The following is a 26,222-nucleotide window of genomic DNA, read 5'->3' on the forward strand; positions in this document are numbered from 1 at the left end:
GTGCAGGAGGTGGAATGCACAGGTGCCTCTGGCACAGATGTGACAGCTCCTCAAAACATGCATGCCTGTGCCAGGGTCTTTGTCCGCAGAAAGTGGCATGGATCTGTTCTCCAGCTCACAGCAATCGCTCCCATCTGAAAATGACTACAATACCCACACAAACAAGCTGGCCGCCGCCTCCTGCTGCCGGCGACAGACTCACAAGTGCTGTCTTGGCTCCCAAGACCCTTCCAGGCAGGGCCATGTCACTTGCTTTTGTTGTGCAGTTCAAAAGCTTCTTGTTGGAAAAGCAAATCAAACACCACACCCAAGAAAGTGTTCCTGTCTTGGCATCATATGGCCACTAACATGCACGCCCCCTACGTTACTTTCCAATCTCCTAAGGAGGGCTCCTTCTCATGGCACCCACCAGGCACCCCATCCTGGAGTAGGTGCTTAGAACGAAGGCAAAGGAGCCAGGGCTGAACATGAAGCTGGGGACACCGGTTCAGGGCCCCTCCCCACGCCTTCACCCCCACCCCAGGATTGAGCTCTACCTCCAGGAACTGAGCAGGAATCACTACTGGAGCCAGCTTGGGCCGGAAGCTGGGAGCTGACTTTGGACGACGGCGCTTCTGCCCCAGCTCGTCCATCTTCTGGGAGGTGAGGTCCCCGTCACAGGACTTCTTGGCAGGCAGATAGGAGGAGTCCCCGTCCCCTTCAGGGTAGTAGCTGGAAGCAATGCGGACTCTGGCCTTGCGAGGGGGTGAGGTGTGCGTGAGTTCCCCGGGGTCCACGCCAGGGGGCAGTGCGCTCGGGGGGCTGGCAGACGGGGAGCTGCCAACCAGAGTAGCCTCAGACTCGGAACTGGTTTCCAGTCTGTGCTGGAACTTAATGGAGTCGCTCCTCCTGGGAGGTTTTGGGGGCGTCAGAGGCCCCACCCTCTTAGAGGTCTGGGGAGAGTGAGCAGACCCAGGGCCTGGGAGCAGGTAGTCAATTTTGGGGGGAGTCTGGGGGCGTTTGAAAGTGTTAGGGTCAAAGATAGACTTTCTTTGCTTTGGTTTCTTATAAACAGAGAGCTTCTCGGGCCCTGCCGCGGAGCCGAGCACAGCCTTGGGCCAGGTCCCGCCGCTGCTGGAGCTCTCAGGTTCTGTCTTATCCAGGGGGGCCTCTGCCGCCCCGCAGGGGCCCCCCTCTGTGTCGAAGGGCAGCAGCGGTCGCCGGCTGCGCACATCCACCAGCCCGTAGCCACGCTCCCCGGAGGTGTCTGAGCGGAAGGAGCTGAGGCTGCGCTCGGACGCGCTGGGACAGGCCTGGGGGGAGACGGGAAAGGGTCCCGCAGGGAACGGCTTGTGCAGGAAAGAGCTGCTGCCTCCTGGGGGGCCCGGCTCCCTTCTCTCCTCCAGCCTGTCCGCATAGAAGATGTCCGTCTGCGTGGAGTTATTGTGCTGCAACAGACTCCGTTTATTCTGGGCCTGTACCTCGGTGCCGTGGGCTCGGATGCTCAGCATCTTATCAGAGTCCTTGATGTTCTCGAAGATGTTCTGGCCACTCCACGAGGAGCTCTGAGGGAACACCTGTGTGGGGGTTACAGGGAGTGAGAAATAGCGGGTAAGACAGCCGAGCCCGGTGCTGCCACCGAACGCCGTCCCCGCAGGGGCCACACACACCCCAGAGACGGCTAGCGCGAGGCGCATGCGCACGCACACCTCTCCCTGACCGGCGCTCTCTGCTGGCCCGGCCGTGAACCCGCAGGAGAGAGAGAGGGACTTGGAGTGCTATCTGCAGTTTGCCTGCGCAGTGCCCTGCCTGTATTTCTCTTTTAATTGTCAAATGAAAAAGGATTCGTTACTAAAAATCTATATCGTGTAGCACATTCACATGATTTTAAATTATTCAGCAATAAAAAGAAATGAGCTACAAAGGCATGAGAAGACATGGAGCAAACTCAAATACGTATTACTAAGCAGAAGAAGCCAATCCAAAGAGGCTACATACTGTGTGATTCCAGCAATATGACATCCTGGACAAGGCAAAACTACGGAGACGGTATAAAGATCAGTGGTTGCAGGTGCTGGGCTGGGGGGGGGGGGGGGGGGCGGGGTGGGAAGGAAGGGAGCACTAGGAGGAACACAGAAGATTTTTAGGGCAGTGAAACTATTCTCTATGATACTATGATGTGGACACACACGTCCAAACCCACAGAATGTACAACACCAAGAGTGACTCCTCATTTCACCTATGGACTTTAATACTATTACAGAGGCGCCTGGCTGGCTCCGTCGGTGGAGCATGTAACTCTCGATCTCAGGGTCGTAAGTTCCAGCCCCACATTGGGTGTAGAAATTACTAAAAAAAATAAACTTAAAAAAAATGCTATTATATTAATATTGGCTCATCGATGGGGCATCTGGGTGGCTCAGTCAGTTAAGCGTCCAACTTCGGCTCAGGTCATGATCTCATGGTTCATGAGTTCGAGCCCTGCATTGGGCTCTGTGCTGACAGCTCAGAGCCTGGAGCCTGCTTCAGATTCTGTGTCTCCCTGTCTCTCTGCTCCTCCCCCACTCACTCTGTTTCTCAAAAAAATAAATAAACGTTTAAATATATATGTCATATATACATCAATTCATCATAATTCATCAATTGCAACAAATGAACCCCATTAATGCAAGATGCTAACAGGGGAAGCAGAAGGGTTGAATATGAGAACTCTCTGTACTAGCTCAATTTTTCTATAAACCTGAAACTGCTCCAAAAAAGTCTATTAAAGATAATTAATTTTTAAAAACATCTCTCAGTGAAGTGGATGGGCCCACTTTTCTCAATCTCTATTATAAATCTTTTCAACTATGCAGAAAAGTTGAGAGAAAAGTACAACAAATGTCCATAAACCCACCATTTAGATTCAACAGTATTTTACCAAACTGTATCTATCCATACTGCAGAACATTTGAAAGTGACAAATATTATGACATCCCACCCTTAACAACCTTAGCATGTCCCCTAAATAAGGCCATTTGCCTCTATAAACCCCAATACCATCACTGCACCCAGGAAAATCAAGTTCCTAAGATCATCTAATTATTTAGTCCAGATTTGAATGTCCCCCACTGTCCTCAAAATGTCCTTCATAGCTGTCTTGTTTTGTTTTTGTTTAACAAAATTCTTTGTAAGTTTATTTTGAGAGAGAGAACAGAGAAGAGACACAGAGAGAGGGAGAGAGAGAATCCCAGGCAGGCTCTGTGCTGCAGCACAGAGCCCCATGCGGGACTCGAACCCACAAACCGTGAGATCATGACCTGAGCTGAAATCAAGAGTTGGATGCCTGACTCAGCCACTCAGTTGCCCCATTTTTGTTTTGAGACCAGGATCAGGGTTCATGCACATCCTGCACTCTGTAAATCAATACCCTTTATACAAGGATCCCAGGGATGCAGAGCAGCAGCTCGGGTGTATGGAGCTGAGGTTTTGCCTGCCCCGCAGCCGATGAGAGCAGCTGGTGTGGGGCAGGGGCCCTTACCTTCAGGAGGGAGAGGGTCAGGGAGTCCTGGCAGCTACGTAGCAGAGATTCACACTCATTCAGAGACTTGTTGTCCAGGGCAATGCCATTGATCTAGGGCCAAACATAGAGCTTTGTCAGGCCCACCCCCAGCTCAGGGCCTCTGCCAGCCCATTCTGGACAGTGGGCGTGATTCTATACCAGTGGTGCCCAAGTCTGGAGTCAGCAAAGGAGAGACAGGCCCTCCCTGATGAAGGCCTGAGGAATCCAGTTTAGCGGCTTCCGAGGCAAAGAAAAGACGCAGCCTTACAATCACTTTAGGGGCACTGCTCTCGGGGCAAGCACTCTCGTGCTTGTCTGACTGGGACCAGAACACCAAGCATCCTGGGGGATCAACCAGGCTCCACTGCTGCCTGCTGTGTGACAAAGGACCACGGCTCAGAACTCCTTCACGTACAGAGTGGAAGATGAACATGCCTGCCCCCTGGGGCGGGAGGAGACCGAAGATGAGATCATGGTGTGAAAGGCCTTTGTGAACTGTTCACAAAGATTCTCACAATCCCTTAGGCCTGAACCTCTGTCCCCATTTCTCTCAGATGTGTCCCAATCTTTAAAACACACGTATGTGCAACCGTGAACGGTTAGCCTGGGGTGCCACCAGACCATGCGATACTGCTCAGCACCAACAGGGACACACTGACGGGGCCCCCAGCCACCTGATGGATCTCATGGCACCATGCTTGGTGGTGCCATGCATGGCACCAGCCCATCTCAAAGGCCACATACTGACTTCTATAATGTCCTCAAGATGACAGAATTATACAGATGGAGAGCAAATTAACTGCCAGGTGTTATGTATGGGGGGTGTGGAGAGCAGGGTTGTGGATGTTCCTATAAAGGGGTAACAGGAGGGAAATCTTTGTTCCGGTGGAACAGCTCTGTAGCTCAAATTTTTTGCCACTTAAATCATGATAATAAAATGACATGGAAATAAACACACACGGTTCCAATATCGATCACCTGGTTTTGATATTATATAGTCGTGCAAAACATAACCATTAGGGAAAACTGCATGAAGCATACATAGGCCCCACCTGTACTATCTTCACCACTTTATTTAGTTTTTAATACTATTTATTTAATATCATAACTGAAGTATTTCTGTAATCATTTCAAAATCAAAAGTTAAAAAAATAGGCAGAGTGATTATTTTGGAGTGGTGGATTAATTTGGTTGGTTTCTTTCTTCATAATTTTTCCACATCTTATCATTTTTCACAATGGCCATCTTGCTTTTAAATTCTGGCATCCCCCCAAATCTGAAAAACACTGGCAAAGATGCAAAGCAATGCACTTCCCCACACACTGCAGGTGGGATCAAAAAGGCCACGATCTCCTTGACCACATGGGAAAAGATCATGTCAAATGCTAACTGCTTATGCCCACTGATCCGGCAATCCCCCAGCCAGGAATTCACCCCGTGGGCCCCCATGAAGGGACAGAGCAACAGCCTTGCTGCACTGAAAAGGTGTCCTGTCTGCTGGTTAATGGCTTGAGCAGCTGCCCCTAAGGAATATGCAGTTACTGAAATGACCTAGGCAGATCTAAAGATGTAAATGCAGAAGAATCTCCAGGGCACGCTGTGGGAAACAAAAAATGAGGTTAGCAAGTGAGAATATTATGATCACACCTGGGAAGAGGGGAGGGGAGGGGAGGGAAAAGAAAAAAGAAAAGAAAAGAAAGGAAAGGAAAGGAAAGGAAAGGAAAGGAAAGGAAAGGAAAGGAAAGGAAAGGAAAGGAAAGGAAAGGAAAGGAAAAGAAAAAAGAAAAGAAAAGAAAAGAAAAGAAAAGAAAAGAAAAGAAAAGAAAAGAAAAGAAAAGAAAAGAAAAGAAAAAGGAGAAGAAAACAAGAGAGAAAACAAAAGAAAAAAGAGGGAGATATAAATGTTTTGAATATTTTTGGAAGAAAACAGAATAATGGGAACTGGTAGATAAGGAGTCTAGAACCAGAGAAAAAGGATATCATCATGTGCATCTTTTATACAGCTGGGATTGTGTGTGTGTGTGTCTTCAATCTTAATGAGTTAGTCAGAAATACTAAATTAGACTTTGTAATCTTACAGCATTTTGGGGTTTGATCACCAGGGATGCCACTGGGTGTCCCCCAAAGGTCTGTGCACACAGGTAAAGTTCATGGCAGGGTGGTTTGCAATGGCAGAAACTCAAAACAATGTACCTGTCCACAACGGGGGCATGCTTTAAACTACTGCACAACTGAATACCATGAGGTAGATAAAAGTAATGAGGATCAATTTGGTATCCATGATGTGGAATCGCAAAATGATTTGCTTAAAAAGCAAACAAAAACCTCGGGTGCCTGGGTGGCTCAGTTGGTTAAACGTCTGACTTCAGCCCAGGTCATGATCTCACAGCTCGAGTTCGAGCCCCATGTCGGGCTCTGTGCCGACAGCACGGAACCTAGAGCCTGCTTCAGATTCTGTGTCTCCCTCTCTCTGCCCCTCCCCAACTAGTGCTGTTTCTCAGTCTCCCAAAAATAAATAAACGTTAAAAATTTTAAAAAAAAAAGCAAACAAAAACCAGAAATCTTTATCTGTGTATATAGATCTGTAAGAGACATACGGTCTGCTGGGAGCACATCTTGCAAGTGGGGGCAAAGAATATCTCCAGGAGCAGGATTAAAAGGAAAAGAGGGGACTACCACTTTCTACATTTCTATATTGCTTAACTATTTTATGGCACATAAGTCTTACTTTGGTGATAAAAAAAAGTAATGGACATACTGTTTAATAAGATTTTTTAAAAAATCACATGCAGATGATATCTTGTTTAAACTGACCTAAATACAGATTCATGTGCAGAATAAAGGCTACAGAAAAATACATTTAAAATGTTCATAAAGGTTATCTATAGGTGGTAGCAATTAGGATTCTTATTTTCTTCCTAAAGTTTCTATTTCCTGATTTTCTACTATCAATGGAAACACACTATGAGAAAAAAAAATGTTTGTTCCCATTTAACGAACAAGGTTAACATAAAATCTCTGTTCGTTACTTCCTGTTCAATCTCTCAAATCGCATCTACTCTCTATGTGGGGCAGACAGCCCAGCCCTGAGGCTTACCGCCACAATCCTGTCTCCCACGGCGAGGGACCCCTCTTTGGCGGCCGGGCTTCCAGGCATCACGGCAGCAGCATATACTCCATTCTCCAGACAGATGCCGCTGTCTGTGAACCACAGGGCAGACATGGGCAATATCCAGTTAACCCCCACGCCGCTCACAGGGCCCTCTGGTCCTCCCACCTTGTCTTCAGGAGGCAACATTCCCTTCAGAAGGGAACATTCACAGACTGCGACCTGCCCGTCCCAACACCCGGGCCAGGTCAGACCACCCGGAGGCTCAGTGACGTCTGGTCTGGTGAATCAAACACCCAGAAACCGGCAAGACCCAGGACCCGGGTGGCCCCCAGCCAGGGATGCACACGCACTGCATTTAACGGCATCAGTAACTCAAAAACATCCCCTCTGCACAAAAAAGGGGTCTGCCCCGCCATCTGATGTGCTCTGTGCACTTTGGCAGGCCCACTACCTTTCTGTCCATTCAGGTTGATGTGCAGTGGTGTGACCACCTTCCCGCCCAGGGACTTCCTCCGCCGCACGACCATGTTAATGGCCCCCTCCCCGTTGAGGAGGGCCTTGATGGCCTGCTTCTTGTCCTTGTTGATGAGGTCCACATCGTTGATTCTCAGCAGCCAGTCATTGACCCTGAGGAGGGGCACAGCCAGGTCAGCACCTGCTCAGGCCTTGGGACCAGTGGGGAGGCCCCACCGCTCTAGTCTGAGGAGATGAGTGTCAGAAGACGGTTGCCCCGCACACACATTCAGAAAGATCTCCTCTTCAGCAGGCTCAAATGGCTACACTCACAGATGCTGGGGCCAGGCTGCTTGGGTGCCAATCCTGGCCCTACCACTTACTAGCTGTGTGACCTAGCGCCTCCACACCTTGGTGTCCTCATCTGTAAAATGGGGCCAATAGCAGAGTACAGACCTACCTCACTGGATTTTAAAAATTAACGAATTGATTACACAAGGGGCCTAAACCAGCACTTAGCAAACGGTAGTTTATTCTCGTTGCTATTTCATGGCATGGGCATGCAACGCACATCCTAAACTCTCACCCATACTGCCTGAGCCTTTTCCTACCTGGAAAAGTGAAGGGCAGCACCTGGGGCCTGTGGAAAGGTCAGACGCAAAGGCCCCCATGAGTCACAGAGTCTCCTTTAAGGGTAATGTGAGCAGTTGAGCCTTCGAGTCCCCCAGACCCTGGGGTGCACTCACTTAACAGCCACCTGACTCCCTGGGTCCCCTGCATTGGGTCAGAGGGCCGCCCTTCCCTCCAGAGCCTGGGCCTCCTCCACTCTTACCGTAAGCGGCCATCAGCAATGCTTCCTTTGTCCACTTTAGTGACAAATATCCCACAGTCCCCCGGCAAACAAGGCTCATTCACACCTTCTGCCATATCGAACCCAAGTGCCTTCAAGTCAATATCCTCCTGTCAAAAGAGCAGTAGCCACACACTTTATAAAGCAGTGATTAGAAACATTTCACTCTGAAACCTCAAGCCACTTGCTTCTCTGTGAGGACTGCTCCTTCACCATGTCTGATGGGGCACTCAGAACACAGGATGAAGCCCGGAGCAGCTGCCATGTGCCCCTTCCAGCTACTGCAGACACACGTCCCTACAGAAGAGCCCTGCTCTGCCCTCTGCCCTCCATGCACTGTCTCCAGCCGTGGCTGGAGGGGCCACGGACACCAACCTGTCACATCCCAGCTTGGACAAGGGCAGGGAAAGGATGCACACACCCTGGCAAGAAAAGCCGAAGCCTCAAAGTGACAGCCGAGAAATGGGGGAACCCCACAAGGGGGGCATCCTCTCCCACCCCCCATTCAAAGGGAGTAAAGACATCAGGGCAGCTCACCGTCTCCCTTTCAAACTCCACAATTTCCGTTTCCCACTCCATGGAATCTGTGTCGATGGCCGAGTCGTGGGAGCTGTGCGCCATCAGCTGCCGGAACCGAGCCTCCTTCTCCAGCTGGGATTCCATCTGCTCCCTAGGAACAGAGAGGGCTATGACGATGGTCCCCAGGGAGGCAACACATCCCACCCAAGCCACAGCTCAGAAGGCAAGAAGGCCACCGTGAGAGCCAAAGGAGGTTCCTCTCCCTCTCACACTCCTTGCCAGCTTCCCAATAAATCTGGAGCCGCACGCCAAGGCTTCTTAGCTATCAAGGCATTTTCATGGAGGTTTATTCAAAAAACAATCAAAGTCTTCCCAAACTTAACCCAGGGTTTAATGCAATTCCTTGAGAAATGCCAGCAACACTTTTTTGTGGATACAGACAAGATTATTCTAAAACACACAGGGAGAGAAAGGTAAGGAATCAGAATAGCTGAAACAATTCTGAAAATGAAAAATTAAGTGGGAGGAATCACTCTACTCGATTTTAAGACTTTTTTTTATAGCTACAGTAATTGAGACATTGCAGAATTGCAGGAAGATAGACACAGAGATCACTGGGACAGAATGAAGAATCCAGAAACACCCCCACAAAGTATGAGAGGTACTAAAATACTTCAGCAGAAGAAAGCATTTGACCAGTGACGCTGGAACGCCTGCACACCCATGGCAAAAAAAAAACTGAGCCCCAATCTACACATCACATCTTACAGAAAAATTAACTCCAAACGTATCACACATTGAAATGTATAAAATAAAGCTGTAACACGTTTAAAAGGAAAATACAAGAGAAAATCTTTGAGATGAAGCGTTAAGGGTCCTTAGACATCATACACTCAATTAAAAATTAAAAATTGGGGCACCTGAGTGGCTTAGTCAGTTAAGCATCCAACCTTTGATTTCGACTCAGGTCATGATGTCACAGTTCATGAGATTGAGCCCCGAGTCTGGCTCAGCACTGACAGCGTGGAGCCTGCTTGGCATTTTCTCTTCCCCTCTCTCTCTGCCCCTTTCCTACTCTCTCTCTCAAAATAAATAAAAACATAACAACAAAATTAAAAAATTAGAAATTAAAAATCAGTAAGTTGGATTTGACCAATATACAAACACTTAAGCTCTAAGAAAGACCCAGTTAAGAGATGAAAAAAGACTCAGAAACTTTGTACTATCCCCCAGGAACTTGCACCTGACACCCTTTGTCCTAAAACCCGCACCCAGCCTTTACAGTTCATCGGTACTGCCTACTGGGCTCTGGGGCATACTCATGACCTCCTTCTGGTTTCTTCTCAAATGGACAGGCTTGCAGGTCCACATCTCTGTCTGGGCTGTGCTCTCACTGGCCGGCTCCAGAATGCCACCCAGACTCAAGGCAGAGCCCCAAAGTCTTCTTCCCTGGACACGACCCCCACTAGCCCTGTGCAGCCTGAAGCTCTGTGTTTAATGCTCACTGCACCTGCTCATCTCTCATCCGCCGGGGCATGTCTGCTGCCTCTGCAGACTGGGGGTCCCTGAGCAGCAGCACCAGTTAGAAAGCATAACAAAGAGGAGGTGCAAATTCAAACGTGCAGAACAACAAGTGGAATTTGACTTCCTTAGAAGCTCCAGGCAATTCCAGCTCAATTAAAATGCAAAACTTTCTCCCAAGCTCAAGCCCCCAGGGGCCAGGCTTTACCTTAATTTGATTCCATCACTTGCTAGACCCAAGGTGGGTCTCTGGAGAGAGTGCTTCACTTTGCCTCTTAGCCCCTGAGATTTTCTTTAGAGTACTCAAGCCCAAGAGGTTCTGGGTTTTCATCTAATAACTAAAGCTGGTTGGCTCATGTTAGAGGTTACTGAATGGGGAGGGAGGGAAAGCTGTCACTCCGTGTGAAAGGCGTTGCTCGAGCAAGCGAGGCTTGCACACTCACACTCATGCTCCTCACCACCCTATACCGCTCTATCAGCTGAGCAAGTTTCTCACAACAGACAGCCACTGCTTCTCAGGACAGCCTTGTTCTACCCTACAGTGACAGCTCCTGGGTTCTGCCAATCTCTCCTTTTAACTTTGATCTTTGTATTTTCAGTCCATTGCTCAGGGTCACCATGTCCTGAATCACAGCCCTGGGTGCAGTGCTATAACCGAGGGGAGGCTGCCTGACACCCCAGTCTCTCTCACATGGGCATCCGCACGACACAGGCAGAACAGACTAGTGAATGGTGGTCTGTCTCTCCTGTGTGCTGTGAGCCCCACAGACAGAGACCTGGTCCTCTGTTCAGCTCCCCCAGGGCCTCCCCCAGGGCCTCCCACAGGCCTGGCCCATACACAGCAGGCGCTTGGTAAATCCTAGAGGTGGTGAATGAATGAGGTAGAAAGGGAACAAATGAATGAATGCATGAATGAATGGACAGTACATGCATGCCTGTCCCCAAATGCACGGCCTCTGAACAGAGAGTTTCCCTCCTATGTACCTTTGCACACGGTGTGCAAAGTCTGTCTCCATGTGCTCACAAAAAGGCTGCCATCTTCTGTGATGGCCTAAGAATGTCTAATCACCTCTCAGCATGGAGGTGGCATTCAGACCCATTCTACAGGCTGACAGAGTAAGGCACAGTGAAGGGACAGACAGCCCTGCCCTGCCTGCAGAGGGGCCCCTACACCCCCAGGCAGGTGCCCACCCTGTCCCCCCACGCAGGCACCTGCCCCAACATACTTGAGCTCCTTGAGCTCCCGGCTGACGTCATTCTTCTGTTTGCGAGTGTCATCCAGGCTGCGCAGGGCCTCGGCCAGCTCGCTCACTGCCCGGTCCCGCTCCCGCCTTAGGTTGTCACAGAGCGTCCTGGCAGACAGGGCAGAGGCCAAGGTCACCGTGAGGGCAAGGGGGCAGAGGATTCACGGCCTATCCCCCAGACACCCCAGGTGCCTGCCTTGCCTCCAAATGCACAGCAGTGCTGGAAAATCTGGACGGGAGACCACCCAGGCCAACCCCATCCAGGGAGAGAGAAGACGCTGAGGACCAGGAAGGAGACACCTCCGCAGTTATTGGGTAATGGGTTCTGAACATCCATTGCTCTTCCCACTGCTTTGCCCTCAACGTGCCTGGGTGAATGCCCACTCCCAGCCCCAGCCGCAGCCCACCGGGCAGGCCCTGCTATCCCATCACCTACCACAAGCCTCATAACTACCCCCATGCAGGCCTTGCTAGAACTGTCCCCCACCCTGCAACTAGACTGAGCCTCCCACTCGGACAGCAATCATGTCTCCATTGTCTCTGCAGCCCTGTGCAGTCTCTGTGCAGGTGAGTGCAAAGTGCAGGCCTGACAACTCCCCACCAAAGGATGCGGGGCTCCTGGGGCCCCAGCACCACCTCAGCCATTCAGAGAAGGTAGGGATAGGTGACCTGGCAGCCAGGGAGCGCGTGCTCTGGGTCACCTCCAGAACTGCATCCTGTCATAGGATGGCACCTAAGGGCTGGTCCCCATCTCTCCATGGCCCCCAATCCCTCCAATCCTGAACCCTCATCTCCTGAGCAGCCCGGGTAGACGTCAGTCTCTAACCACAGGGATCGTTCGCAAACTCTCAATGACCAAATCACCACCAGCACCACCATAGCCCCTCGTGGCTCTACCCCCGCCAAGAATTAAGGCTACGCTCCTGGGCTTCCCTTTCGAGGCCCTTACAGCCTGTCCTCAGGAACCCCATCAGCCACCTCTCCTGGGACTACCCCAAGTCCACGAGCATATCCCTGCCCTGAGTAAACCACACACCTTTGTTCGTGTTTCCTCAGGTTGTAACACCCATCCCCCTCCTCCACCTGGAAAACCTCCACTCGAGCTTCAGTTCAAGCTCATGCTTTCTGGGGAGACTCCACACCAGTTCCCCCAGTGCCCTGCAAGCCCCCATCACAGTTCTAACTGTGACCCTGGAATTCACCATTCTGTGTCCCTCCCTTGCTGCCCTGTCCGACAAAGCTGCCGTGGCCCCCACAGCGCTGGCCCCTCAAGGGCACCACACCTGTCCGGGAGTCCCAGGGTGTCCTTGTATGAGGGACCCACCATCCTGGCACACAGCAGGTGCCCAAAGAATACCAACTAAAAGAGTGCATTTTTGATATGTCCATTTCATCAGAAGTCCCCTAAGAGAAAACCCTGTCTTTGTGCCACCTCATGGCAGGGGGAGGGTCTCATCCAGTCTCCACGCACATGCAGACATCTAGGTTGCAGCAGACACTTCTAACGCTATGAAGCAAGGCTGGGGCACCACCTCAGGTGAGAAGGGAGGAACGACGGTCACTCCCACCTTACCTGGACATGTGGCAAGTGACTCCGACCATCCCCAGAGACCCAGAGCATGGTGGAGAGATGAGAGCCCACACCAGCCCAGGGGCTCCCCGTACCGGATGCTGTCCCGTTCCGCCACGATCTTATCCCGCTCCTGGAAGGCCCAGTCCCGCCGGCACTTGGCCACGTCCGCCTCCTGGAGGGCTTCCTTCAGTTCCTGGCACAGAGCCTTGCATTGCTTTCGAAGGATTTCAGCCTCCTTGTTGGCTCTCCCAGCATCCATTGTCACCGTGTCTTTCATCTGGTGGGGTCAAGGGGCAAGCAGACGGGGCAGTTATTGAGCCTTCGGGTGAGAAGCACCCTCCAGCCGGTGCAGGGGCTGGGCTGAACCCTCAGGAGCTGGATGGAGGGAAACATGGGATCCTAGCCTGAGCCCATCCCAACACACCCCTGCATGCACCTGCACCCCCGGTGACTCCATGTCCCATAGCCATACTCAAGACGCCTAGTGACATTAGGTAGGGTCCAGTCCAAGCTCTCCCAGCCCCACAGAGCAGAGCCTGGACCAGAACCCCAGCCCCTGTGTGGTGTGGCCGAGGTCTCAGTGGCGCAGGTGGAATGCCTCCCCTGGAGTGCTTGCTCCAGGCTCCTCCCCCCTGCCACTCGCAAGGCTCACATCGCACATCGTGTGTCTCTCAAGAGCTCTCCTGTCAAAACATAACGACACAAGGACTGACTGCAGTGAAGGGTGTAGACGTCGATCATGATAATTCCCAACCCTCTGTGTCTGCAAGACTGGTTTTTATGCTCCGGCACATGGAGTTATTTTTAAATCTGAACATATACCAGCATCTTTGCTGGTGAAATCCTGCGTCTCTCAGTTTGTTTAAAAAGCCAAAATCTGAAACATTTGCATCTTGACACCTCCTCAAAGCATTACATGCTCTGCTACAGTTTCAAGTCAAATGCCTGGAAGCTCTCGTGTAGAAAGCTCCCTCTGCGTCTCTCTAACCCTTAGAAAACACGGGGAAAACGACAAAGGACACAGTGAGCATCTACTGCAGGAGGAATCCCACTTCGGCTCAAGGGCTTTCAGAAGCAAAGTACAAACAGGACACAAGAGGCAGGCACTGATGTCTGTGCCGGGAATCCCCCCCTCTTTGCAAAAAGAATAAAGACGACAAACACAGCAAGAAGGCCTCTGCGGACTCCACGGCTCACCCTCCGCAGAGGAGCCGGACGCACAGCCCCTGATAGACACGTCCAAAAAGATCCCAAAGGTTCAGACGACAGACGAGGATGAGGAAAGGAAGGAAAGTACACGGAGCCATCTCACAATCACCCCTCCTGTCTCGAGTACAGACCCAGGAGAAGCTGGAAAAAAGTCTGCACAGAAAGTACACCTTAACCCAGAGTGACACGGTGGTTGGTATGCTCGTGCTCAGACCTCACATTTCCCAACATCAGTTCAAAGCACTTCGGTTTTGATTTTCCCCACTTTCATGCAGTGTTGGGAGTCTGTCTAGTTTGCCATTTTTTTGAAAACTGGTTACTGCTATTAAAGATGTCAAGAATTTATTATAAATAGTAGGTTTAACGATAACACTTAAATTAACACTTTACTCGGTGTTTTATATGTTAGTAGTTTGATATAAGAAGTGTGTTTCCATATGGTGCCACGGAAAGGTCTTTGCACTCTGGCCTGAGGTGACACACTGGAGGCCAGCCCCGGGTGTTAGGCAGCTCCCACCCTCTCCCCCAATTGTTCATCTCCAAAATGAATTCGCTCCCCAAACACCGTGTCCATGTGAGAAACACAAGAAGCACAAGACTTGGTTTTACTGAGAGGGGAGAAGAACAAGGAGTATTTTAAAAGCGCAACAGAGCTGGGAGCTGAGGTCCCTTCATCCGGTCCCCGGATAATTCGGATGAGGGTGCTCAGGGCCCAGGAAGTGACTGGTCCCGGGTCCCACCCATCAGCCAGGAGCTGAACTCCATCCCAGGTCTCCCATGGCCACTCCAGGGCTTCCTGCTCTGCACCGTGCTGTGCCTGCCAGGGCCAGGTCTTACTCTGCCACAGCACCCCCAACACGTACCTCCTGTCCGCCCTGGGGGAGCATGGGGCCACAGGCTCAGGAAGAGAGGGACTGGCTTTCACGAGACACTCACTGGGGCCAGGCACGAAGCCAACAAGAAAGACCCAGCAGAGGCTCACCAGGGTCCAGGGAGAGGGCAATGTTCCCCGAGCGGGCAGCCCGCCCTGATCACACTGGTCTCTTCTATTTGGGCAACATGTGACAGCCTCTAAGTTCCTGGCACGCCCTCCCGCTCCCCTGCTTGTCCTCCCTGTCCAACAGTACTTCCTCCCCCTGTCACACGTGGCTCCCACTCTGTCCCCCCGCACCGAGCTCAGCTCCACAATACTGCAAGTCAGAGGTACAGCAGGAAGGCAGGGACACGGGAAGCCACTGCCAGCCTGAGTGACCAAGCTGGCCTTTCTATGGGACAGGAGCTCTGCCAGAGAGGCTGGTCTTGGGACATAACTTGTCATCTAGAAGAACCTCTGTGATAGGCAGCGGTGCCCACAGCTTCCCAGTGGCAAGGACCAGCTGCCCCAGGCAGTTCCTTCCCATCCTGAGGGCAGCGAGCCTTCACGGGACCTGGTCAGCCAGCGGCCAGAGGCTGGGGCAGCAGCCCTAGACAGGGAGGCCCTTGTGGACACGGCCATTCAGGGAGGGGGAAGCTGCAGAGAGGGCAGCATCCAGAGCCAGGCAAAGACCCTAACAGGCCCCCCAAAGCCCTCTTTTCACCACAAAATGCACTCCAGAGAAGAGGGTAGAACAGGCAGAGAAGAGGCAGGGGTGGGGTGAGGTGAGCGAGGAAAGAGGGTCAGTGAAGAGGGAGGAACAAAGAGAAAGGAACAGTGTAGAGAACACACAGTCTGTCAGAAAGAAAAGGAACCCCCTCCTCGGCTGAGCACAATGAAGACAGTTCCGAGATTAGGGAGGCAGCCTGGCTAGAAGGCCGACCTTGGCTGACCCTGCCAGGAGGCGGCTGCTGGACAGAGACGGGGTCAATCCCAAGGGGCCTCATCAGACCATGGGGGAGATAAGATCCTCCCAACGGCACCTCAAGGCCAGGACCGCCAAGGCCACAGACCTGGCCTCCTCTGGCCAGGTGGGGAGTGGTCTTGTCTGAGAAGCCAGACAAACTGGAGAAGGAGCGGAGCGTTTCAGCTCTGGGAGCTGCTGGGACGGGAGCAGAGCTTCTCCTGTCCGGCCCGCTGACTCGGAACAGTGCCTAGATTCCTGCCTCAGCTGACAGGCAGACTTGGCATCCAGCCAATGCCCCCTGCGAAGGCCCAGAAACTGGGCTCCAGGCCGAAGGGCATGCTGAGTGCTGGGAGCAAGGGGGGGACGGCAGACCGCCACCAGCTGCTGGCACCGCGGGAAACTGGGAGCTCTATCACACCCCTACAAGAGCACCATTAACCTCCAGAACCTTGAAAACCCCTCGAGGGGGCTGCTGTCCTACCACCTTCCATGCCTTTTACACATTCTCCTGGACCTTCTCGTTCAGTGACTGACTAGTCACTTCCAAAGTTTCCTTCTTCATCGTTTTGTCTTCCTTCTTTAATATCCACATCCCCCAACAGTTAAGCTCTCAGATACCAGAATGAAAAAGCGAAGGGATGGTTTCTCTGGCACAATGCCCAAGTCCTAATATGTTATCTGTGCTTATTAAAAATTCCTTCATCATGGTCTTGTAAAAATTTCATCAAAGTAGATATTCCTTTTCATGAGGCTTTCGTCCTCACGGCCTGGATAAGTCTCAGCCCCCACCCCACCCCCCTTATACTAAATTGCTCCCATCCGGCCCACTTTTGCCTACAGAAACAACTTCATAGTGCTCACCCTAGTCCCAAGAGGCAGTAAGATCCAGACAGGCATAATAATCATCTTAACAATAAAGTAAACACTCAAATCATTCCTACTTTACGGGGCACCATTCTAAGTGTGTTTTCCACATGCATCCATTGGACTGTCACAGCTACCCTGTGAGGCACTGCTATTGTCTCTATTTTGTAGATGAGGAAACTGAGGCCCAGAGAGGTAGGAGGTCCCATGACTGAGGAGCGCCCCTCTCCAAGCACAGGGCCCTGTCCCTTGCATTCCCACAGCCCCTCGCACCGCCTGGGCATAAGGAGGCATCACTGTCCGCAGAGACCCTCACAGGCCTTGCCCCACCCCTCAGGCATCAGCCCTGCCTCATGCTCAGTCTGGAGGGCGCTGGGTACACTAATCTAATGCATGCTGCCCCTGCCTACTTGCCCGACGTTTAACACCTTGCTTTTCTCTTCTCACAGACCAGTCTTAAAGACTGCATTCTAACAGAGCTGCAGAGCAAGTAGAATGGAGAGGCAGGAATGGAGAACTATTTCAAGGGGATAAAAGTCTGCTGTGATCAATTTCAGCAGCTCTTCCCAACCAACAGGATGGGAAGGGAATCTCAAATAGGAGGAGTCCACCAGTCCACACAAGCCCCAGAAGCGCACACATGAACCTGAGGGAAAAATGTGTTAGCAACAAGGCCAAGGTGGCTCAGGTAGGAAAGATGTAGAGACTCCTTGCTGATCACTCAGGAGTCAAGCTTTCTGGCTCAGTTCTGATGCTACTCAACCCCTAGCAGCTGAACCTGGAGGCCATGTGCCCCAGGGAGCAAGGCTTTAGAAGGGCCTTGTGCTCAGCCTACTATCACATCTTCCCAGCCGGAGTCCAGATGATCCCTTTAAAGAGCAGACTCCTCAGATGTAGAGGGGAAAAAAATCCTTGAGGGTGCTCTCCTGAATTCACAAGGCCAAAGGTATGGATGGCTTTAAGCCCTTGTCCTTGGGATCCTGCTTCTCAGTGAGCAAATCTTTGAGACACACACTGACCATCAACACAAGGCTGATCTACAATCACTTAACCAAGGGTTTGGGTGTGAGAGTGCCTGTGAGCGGAGCCCACGCTTGTCTGTGCATGTCCTGCAACTTTCTTGCTATGCTCTAAGCTCCAAGGCCCGGACCACTGCCAGACTTCCCTTTGCATGCTCTGCGGCACGCTAGAGCCGGGCCCCAAGTGTGAGCTCAGCAGCTACCCAGACCGCATTCGATAACTCAGCCAGCACGCAGACCAAACAGGAGGAGGCTACCAGTGCGGATGCCGTGGCCCCCATCGCCCTGCCTTCCCCGAGGCGGGAGGCCAGCCGCCCCACACCCACCTGTCTCAGTGCCTCCATCTCCTCGCTGGCCGCCTTCTTCTCAGACGTGCTGCTCTTGAGCTTGGACTCGGCCAGCTCCACCTCGGTCTGCAGCTTGTCGAGCTCAGAGATGACCTGGTCGCGCTCGCTCATGATGAGCTTGTACTCGCTGTACACGGCATCCCGCTCCTCCTTGTACTTCTCCGACTCCTTTGCCATTTTTAACTGCATGGTCCTCAGCTCGGTCATCTCCGACTGCAGCAGCTCCATTTCCCACTGCAGGTCCTTGTTCTGGGCTGTGGCCTTGTTCAGCTCGTGGTGGATGGCCTCAAACCTGGGGGAGAGAGGCAGCTGGGACGCGGGGGGCGGGGACCTGCCCAGGCCGTGCCGCCGTACTGGACAGTCAAGCATGAAGTTTCGAGTGAGGTCATCCGCACCTCCGACAGAGGAAAGTCACGGAGTGCCGGTGCCCCCGGACCTGGAATTTTTCTCAGCCTTTACAAATACCAGAAGTTGATCTGAGGACTTCATGCCCTCTGCTCTACTAGGAATAACAGTGTATTTCTTCCACAGTCAAGCCACATTATTTTTAAAAAATAAAAACAAAACGATGCTAGAATCGCAGCATATAAGAGGTAAACATGGACTTAATGATCATTTAGTCCGACCACCTCATTTTTCAGATACAGATGATAAGGCCTGGGTGTGGGTGACTGGGGCGAGAACACAGCTCAGTCCTTCTGGCCAGGAGGCACCTTCCACACAGGCAACCCTGCAAATCAGAGCCTGCAGCTCTATAGAAGCATTTGTGAATGCATGTTCTTTAGAATGCCAATCCTTCATGAAGCGCCATCAAAAAAAAAAAAAAAAAGTGTGTTCTCTGATGGCCTTACATTGGGAAACACTGTGTCCCCCTCCTGGAGAGACTAGTACAGAGTATCAGAGTGAAGGCTCTGAGAAGTCCCGCAGACTTCTGTCTAAGTATAACCTGGCAACCGTATAAGTATAACCTGTCTAAGTATAACCTGGCAACTACTAATCCCTTTTACATCCAGAGAACAGCATGCATAGGACACCAGTGAACCCTCCAGAGAACTGGCGTTCTGCAGGAATGTACCTTACGAAACAGTGTTTGAGGGCAAGGGTCACTTCCCTACAGATTTTATACCTTTAAAAAAGTGAAATTTTAGAAGAAACAATGCCTAGGATGAATAACTCTCCTATGCTGGGCGGGTAGATGACACAGAAGGGAGAGGCTTATGAGGAGATGTAAGAAACGAGGTGATCAGAACACATCAGAGCTGTTCAGACGGGAGGAAAAAGTGCAATTCCCAAGCCACACTGAGTGCCAACAAAACATTTCCAAAGTATTCCAAAAAAATTTTTTCAAATGAAAACGCACAGTCACTTGTGCCTTCCCTTTTTTTTTTTTTTTTTTTTTTTTTCACTCCTTGGGAACAGCGGAGAGCCTCGCAGATAACAATAAGCCCACAAAGAAGAGCGGTCCCAAGGCAGAGAAGACCCACTTGGCCCTCTGGCCGTTCTCTTCGCACAGGAGACGGGCGGACGGGCGGCTCTTACCTCCTCAGGGAGAGGGCACACTGGTGCTGCAGCTGGATGGCCGTGTCCCTCTGCTGAGTCAGCATCTCCGTCTGCTTCAGCAGACGCTGGTTCTCCTCCTCCAGCTGTTCCAGGCGGCTCAGGTCGGAGTTGTGGATGGCAACTTTCTCGCTGTACCTCTTCCGCAGGGCATCATAGTCCTTCTTGACCACCTCCAGCTTGTCCATGGCCGTGTCGTACAGTTTATTGAGAATTTCTGACGACCCGTTGTGCTTCAACACCTAGGGACCAGAGAGGCACACTTACCAAGGACCTGAGGACAGGAGGAAGGGCGGGCTCGCCACTGTCCTCCGTCCGGGGGTATTACTGCTGACAAAGGAGGGGAGGCCACACCTTCTGGCCTTTGGGAGGCTCGAGATGTGATTCCACAGGCCTCTCAATCACACTGGCCAATTCACTCACTCACAAATATTTCCGAAGAGGGAGAAAGGAGTTACTGTTGCAGCCCCGAGACGTCTATCCTTAGAAAGACCTGCTTACAAGCTGACCCTTGGCTGGCAGCTGGGAACTTCAATGGCAAGCAGTCCCCTACACTCATGTAAAACGTTCCTCAAGGCAATAAGAGGGGGTCCCCGTGCCTGGACTGGACAGAGCGTGGCTTAGGCTGAGCACATGTTTTCTCCTGGGAGTCCAGAATTTCAGTACATGCTCAGCAGAGGGTGCCTGTACGGCCAGACCCCACTAAAACCCCGGGGCAGGGAGTAGGTCACAATTCAATGACAGAAGAATTAAGCGTGTCCCATGTGACTCCGCAGGGGAGGACTCTCAGAAACTCGCAAAGTCCTCTGGACTTTGTCCCACGCACCTCTTCCCTTTGTTGATTTTGCTTTGGATCCTTTCACTGAAATTTTTAGCCCTGGGTGTGATTATATGCCGAGTCTTATACATCCTCCTAGCAAATCACCAAACCTGGGGGGAGATGTTGAGGATCCCCAGTACAAGTACCTAACATATTCTAGATGCCGGTGATGCTGGACAGGTCATGTAAAGACTGTGACCTAGGGACCTTTTATCCTCATGGGCAGAAACAAACACAAAGAGACAAGTAGAGAGGTAGAGAGAGTTATCATTATAAAAATAATAACTAAAATAACTTCAGATCATAATCAGGGCTACTAAGAAAATATAGAGGGGCTAAGGCTTAAGGAGGCCTCTCTAAGAAGGTGACTTCTGAGCTTGGATGCAAATGAAGAGCAGCAGCTAGAGCACACAGAGGTGAACAAGTGCAAAGGCCCTGAGGCAGGGACCACCACACATGGTCTAGGCACAAAGAGAAGAGAAGGGCAGGGCTCCAGTCAGAGCCCCACAAACAAGGCTGAAGTGAAAAGAGGATGCAGAAATGGGCACAGCTCCAAAGCTCACAGCAAGCAAAAACTATACCCTGAGCGAGATGGGAACCATGCAAGGCTTGTAAGCAAGAGGATGGTCTACTCTGAATTACAGGTACTGAAGTTCACTCGAGGTGCTGCTCTAAAGAGTAAACAGCAAGATTTCATTAGTTGCCAGGGGCCTTCTGACTTCTGCTAAGCACGACAGGGGATCTGAGCCCTTGGGTGGGTCACTCCACATCTCTGGATTCCAGTTTCCTTACTCCTCCAATGATAGGACTCAACCAGAAAAGCTCGCTTAACTCTTCCAACTGCAACACACCGGGTGTCATCTGCTTATTCAGCGTGGACCCAGGGTTATCAGATTTTCGCAGCACCAAGAACCAGAAGAAGCTAGGATACCGAACACTCCCTTGGAAGGGAATGTCCACTCTCAATAAACATGATAAATGAGAGCCAGAAGTCAGAATCCCAGAGACAAGGAAGGTGAGTCTGTTCCCCTAAGATGTAAGCCCTAGCTCCCAGGATCGCAGACATCAGAGAGGAAGGGCACCCCACAAATCTGCCCATTTGGGACAGTTACTCTTGTTGCTCCCTTTTTTCCTAGTTGGCTTTCTTTTTTTCTTCTTTCAAGCAAAACTCTTTCCTGCAAAGGAAATCTCACAAGGCAAGGACACTGAAATACAAACTCATTTTTAAAAACCAGTAATATGGGCGCCTGGGTGGCTCAGTCGGTTAAGCCTCTGACTTCAGCTCAGGTCATGATCTCTCAGTTCGTGAGTTCAAGACCCACGTCGGGCTCTGTGCTGACAGCTCGGAGCCTGGAGCCTGCTTAAGATTCTCTGTCTCCCTCTCTCTCTGACCCTCCCCCATTCATGCTCTGTCTCTGTCTCAAAAATAAATAAATGTTAAAAAAAAAAAATTGGGATGGTGCCTGGGTGGCTCAGTCGGTTGAGCATCTGACTTTAGCTCAGATCATGATCTCACAGCTCATGAGTTCAAGCCCCGTGTCGGGCTCTGTGCTGACAGCTTGGAGCCTGGAGCCTGCTTCAGATTCTGTGTCTCCCTCTCTCTCTGCCCCTCCCCCACTCACTTGCATGCACTCTCTCTCTCTGTCTCTGTCTCTCTCTCTCTCTCAAAAATAAATAAACATTAAAAAAATTAAAATTAGATTAAATTAAAAAGCAATAATAGGTTCTTTGGCAGTTAAAATCCTTTTAATGTTTATTTATTTTAGAGAGAGAGAGAGAAAAAAAAAAAAAAACAACATGAGTGGGGGAGGGGCAGAGAGAGGGAGACACAGAATCTGAAGCAGGCTCCAGGCTCTGAGCTGTCAGCACAGAACCCGACACGGGGCTCAAACCCATGAATCGTGAGATCATGACCTGAGCTGAAGTCGGACGCTTAACCAACTGAGCCACCCAAGCGCCCCTGGCAGTTAAAATCTTGACTGTTTTGTAAAAATGCTTCAATGTGGCAGACAAGAGCTGCACACTTAAACCAGTCAGAAAACCCCTAAGCACACTCTACTGTCTCAAGTCTTTTTTTGTGAAAAAAACAGAATATCTTCCAAACATACAGAAAAGTAGAGCACCTAATATAACACCATTTTAAAGTACTCACCACCCAGCTCTAATCCTGCTATCTTGTCACATGTCTCGAACTGTTCTCCCAGGAAATAAAGCATTATGGGTGTTGCTAAAGTCCCCACCACATTTTTCCTCTATCCAGCACCCCCCCCCTGAATCAATCACTCCCCTAAATTTGCTGCCACCCATCTCCATGCACGATACTTTATTCATTCTCCCTATTATTCATAAAAATCTCTTATGGTATCGTACCATGTGTTCTCCTTTTTATTCAATGTTGCTTTTGAGATGCGGTCAAGCAACGCAAGTAGGATTTCACTACATGAACACATCTGCGTTCTTTGCCTGTTTGTTGGAAGTTTACATGGCCGCCATAACAGTCTTCACCATTTTCTTACATTTTTAAGTGTCCATTTCAGTAGTGTTACGTATATCCATACCGTTGTGTGACCCACCTCCACAACTTTTTCATCTTGCAAAACTGAAACTCAATCCCCATTAACAACAGCCCCCCCATCCCCCTCTCCCCTCAGCCCCAGGAGCCTCCCTTCTGTATTCTCTCTCTCTGAATCTGACAACTCTAAGCACCTCATACAAATGGAATCATGTAGTATTTCTCTTTTTGTGATGGATTGACTTCCTTTAGCAGAATGCCTTCAGGGTTCATCCATGCCATAGTATGTGACAGAGATTCCTTCCTTTTTAAAGGTGGATAATATTCCAGGGTAGATATTTACTACATTTTGTTTATCTTTTTTTTTTTTTTTTAATTTTTTTTTTCAACGTTTATTTATTTTTGGGACAGAGAGAGACAGAGCATGAACGGGGGAGGGGCAGAGAGAGAGGGAGACACAGAATCGGAAACAGGCTCCAGGCTCTGAGCCGTCAGCACAGGGCCCGTCGCGGGGCTCGAACTCACGGACCGCGAGATCGTGACCTGGCTGAAGTCGGACGCTTAACCGACTGCGCCACCCAGGCGCCCCTACATTTTGTTTATCTATTCATTTGTCAAAAACACTTGGGTTGTCTCTACCTCTTAGCTATTGGGAAAGTTAGATTTTTTTATAGTATTGCTAATTTCATAGACAAGTAAGAGCTCTTTTAACTCCCATCCCCAAATGACTGGAAAGACAGAGCAATTCTCCTTATGACTCCTGCTTACTGACTACACACATCTTCTCGTCTATCAACTGCCTGTCTGTATCTTTGATTTTCCTTCTTCCCTCCTTCCCAACCCACCCCTCTCTCTCCTCTTCTTGTAGGACTTATTTTTAAATTCCAGACACTAATCCTTTCCCTGTTATATTTATTACAAAATCTTCTCCCAGTATATGACTTATGTTATACCACAGTTTCCCATTTTGATACAGTAAAATCTATCAATCATTTCCTCTACAGTTTGGGCTTTGGTTGTTTTATTGAAGAAGCTCCTTCCTACCTTGAGATCACAAAGATACTCTCCTATTATTTTTATCTAAAAAGTTTTAGTTTTACTTTTCACATTTAAATCTTTCAACTACATGGAATATTTTTTTTTTCTGCACATTGTGAGATGGAGATATAACATTATTCTTTTCCATAAGCCACCAAATAAGAACTGAGCCCCTGAGTCCAGGACAAACTGAGGATACCAGAAGGTATCCAGGTGCAGGCCGTGAGGCCTGGAGGACACCAAGCACATCACCCAATGCGGTGCCCACAAGTGAGGGGTGAGAAAAATGTCCCACAAGGACTCATACCCACACAGGCCCAGGACACAAAGAGAGAAAGGAAGAGTTCTGACTTCTGCGTCAATCGGTGCCTCCACCAGTGACTGGAAAAGGTCCAGCTTTTAGACTGGAGTGTCCCGACTTGTGGACAGTACCTCAAACATTCCAATTAAAAATAACTTCAAATGTGGCACAAGAACAGACACTCAGATCAATGGAACAGAATAGAGAACCCAGAAATGGAACCACAAATGTATGGCCAAATAATCTTTGACAAAGCAGAAAAGAATATTCAATGGAATAAAGACAGTCTCTTCAGCAAGTGGTGCTGGGAAAACTGGACAGCGACATGCAGAAGAATGAACCTGGACCACTTTCTTACACCATACACAAAAATAAACTCAAAATGGATGAAAGACCTCAACGTAAGACAGGAAACCATCAAAATCCTCGAGGAGAAAGCAGGCAAAAACCTCTCTGATCTTGGCCACAGCAACTTCTTACTCAACATGTCTCCAGAGGCAAGGGAAACAAAAGCAAAAATGAACTACTGGGACCTCATCAAAATAAGAAGCTTCTGCACAGTGAAGGAAACAATCAGCAAAACTAAAAGGCAACTGACAGAATGGGAGAAGATATTTGCAAACGACATACCAGATAAAGGGTTAGTATCCAAATCTATAAAGTACTTATCAAACTCAACACCCAAAAAACAAATAATCCAGTGAAGAAATGGGCAAAAACATGCATAGACACTACTCCAAAGAGGACATCCAGATGGCCAACTGACACATGAAAAAATGCTCAACATCACTCATCATCAGGGAAACACAAATCAAAACCACCATGAGATACGACCTCACACCTGTCAGAATGGCTAACATGAACAACGCAGGCAACAACAGATGTTGGCGAGGATGCAGAGAAAGAGGGTCTCTTTTGCATTGTTGGTGGGAATGCAAGCTGGTGCAGCCACTCTGGAAAACAGTATGGAGGTTCCTCAAAAAACTAAAAATAGAACTACCCTATGACCCAGCAATTACACTACTAGGCATTTATCTAAGGGATACAGGTGTGCTGTTTCGAAGGGACACGTGCACCCCCATGTTTATAGCAGCACTATCAACAACAGCCAAAGTATGGAAAGAGCCCAAATGTCCATTGATGGATGAATGGATAAAGAAGATGTGGTATATATATACAATGGAGTATTACTCGGCAATCAAAAAAAATGAAATCTTGCCATTTGCAACTATGTGGATGGAACTGGAGGGTGTTATGCTAAGTGAAATTAGTCAGAGAAAGACAAAAATCATATGACTTCACTCATATGAGGACTTTAAGAGACAAAACAGATGAACATAAGGGAAGGGAAACAAAAATCATATAAAAACAGGGAGCGGGACAAAACAGAAGAGACTCAGAAATATGGAGACCAAACAGAGGGTTGCTGGAGGGGTTGTGGGAGGGGGGATGGGCTAAATGGGTAAGGGGCACTAAGGAATCCACTCCTGAAATCACTGCCTCACTATATGCTAATTTGGATGTAAATTTTAAAAAATAAAAAATAAAGTTAAAAAAAATCACTTCAAACGTTTTACTCTCGCAACATCCCCTCAGCCAGGTGAGAACCCCACTGGCTCCAAAAGCATCCAGTGGCTTCTGCAGAACAAAGGCACTGCTGCCATTCCTGGGCTTTCCCACAAGGTGGCAGCCCTGGGCAGACCAGCAGCATGCTCTCCTCAGCTGCCTCGTCCTCCAAGCCTCCTCAAGAAAGCAGCTAGCTCTAAAGGCAGCCTTGGCACAGCACAAAGACCTCGTTTTGGGCCATGGTATCTTCACAGGTCCACAACAGAATCTGGAGTCGACACTGTGGGGCCTTTCTTCCTTGGGCAATAGCCCCCAAATGCCCTAACCATAAGGAGCTTGGATGAGAGCCTGTGTGACAGTCCAGTGCAGTGAACCGG

General features: G+C 49.9%; 1 protein-coding gene across 4 annotated transcripts in view; it reads right to left on the bottom strand.

Moving 5' to 3' along the window:
- The window catches only part of DLG5 (discs large MAGUK scaffold protein 5), a 127,964-nt gene that overhangs the window by 30,229 nt on the left and 71,513 nt on the right, over positions 1–26,222 (bottom strand). For 2 of the 4 annotated variants that reach the window (XM_086680102.1, XM_086680100.1), the window contains 10 exons: positions 19,591–19,850; positions 18,031–18,343; positions 12,885–13,069; positions 11,202–11,327; positions 8,473–8,605; positions 7,918–8,045; positions 7,084–7,259; positions 6,618–6,721; positions 3,500–3,592; positions 537–1,556 (listed from right to left, as the gene is read on the bottom strand). In XM_086680102.1, the coding sequence (XP_086536228.1) occupies positions 537–1,556; positions 3,500–3,592; positions 6,618–6,721; positions 7,084–7,259; positions 7,918–8,045; positions 8,473–8,605; positions 11,202–11,327; positions 12,885–13,069; positions 18,031–18,343; positions 19,591–19,850 (2,538 nt within the window). The remainder of the gene's footprint in view (positions 1–536; positions 1,557–3,499; positions 3,593–6,617; positions 6,722–7,083; positions 7,260–7,917; positions 8,046–8,472; positions 8,606–11,201; positions 11,328–12,884; positions 13,070–18,030; positions 18,344–19,590; positions 19,851–26,222) is intronic. The other 2 variants (XM_086680101.1, XM_086680103.1) reach the window with 2 other exon arrangements.

This window comes from Puma concolor, chromosome D2, assembly GCF_028749965.1.
Source record: "Puma concolor isolate L17-30 chromosome D2, mPumCon1.1.hap2, whole genome shotgun sequence".
Taxonomy (NCBI): Eukaryota; Metazoa; Chordata; class Mammalia; order Carnivora; family Felidae; genus Puma; species Puma concolor.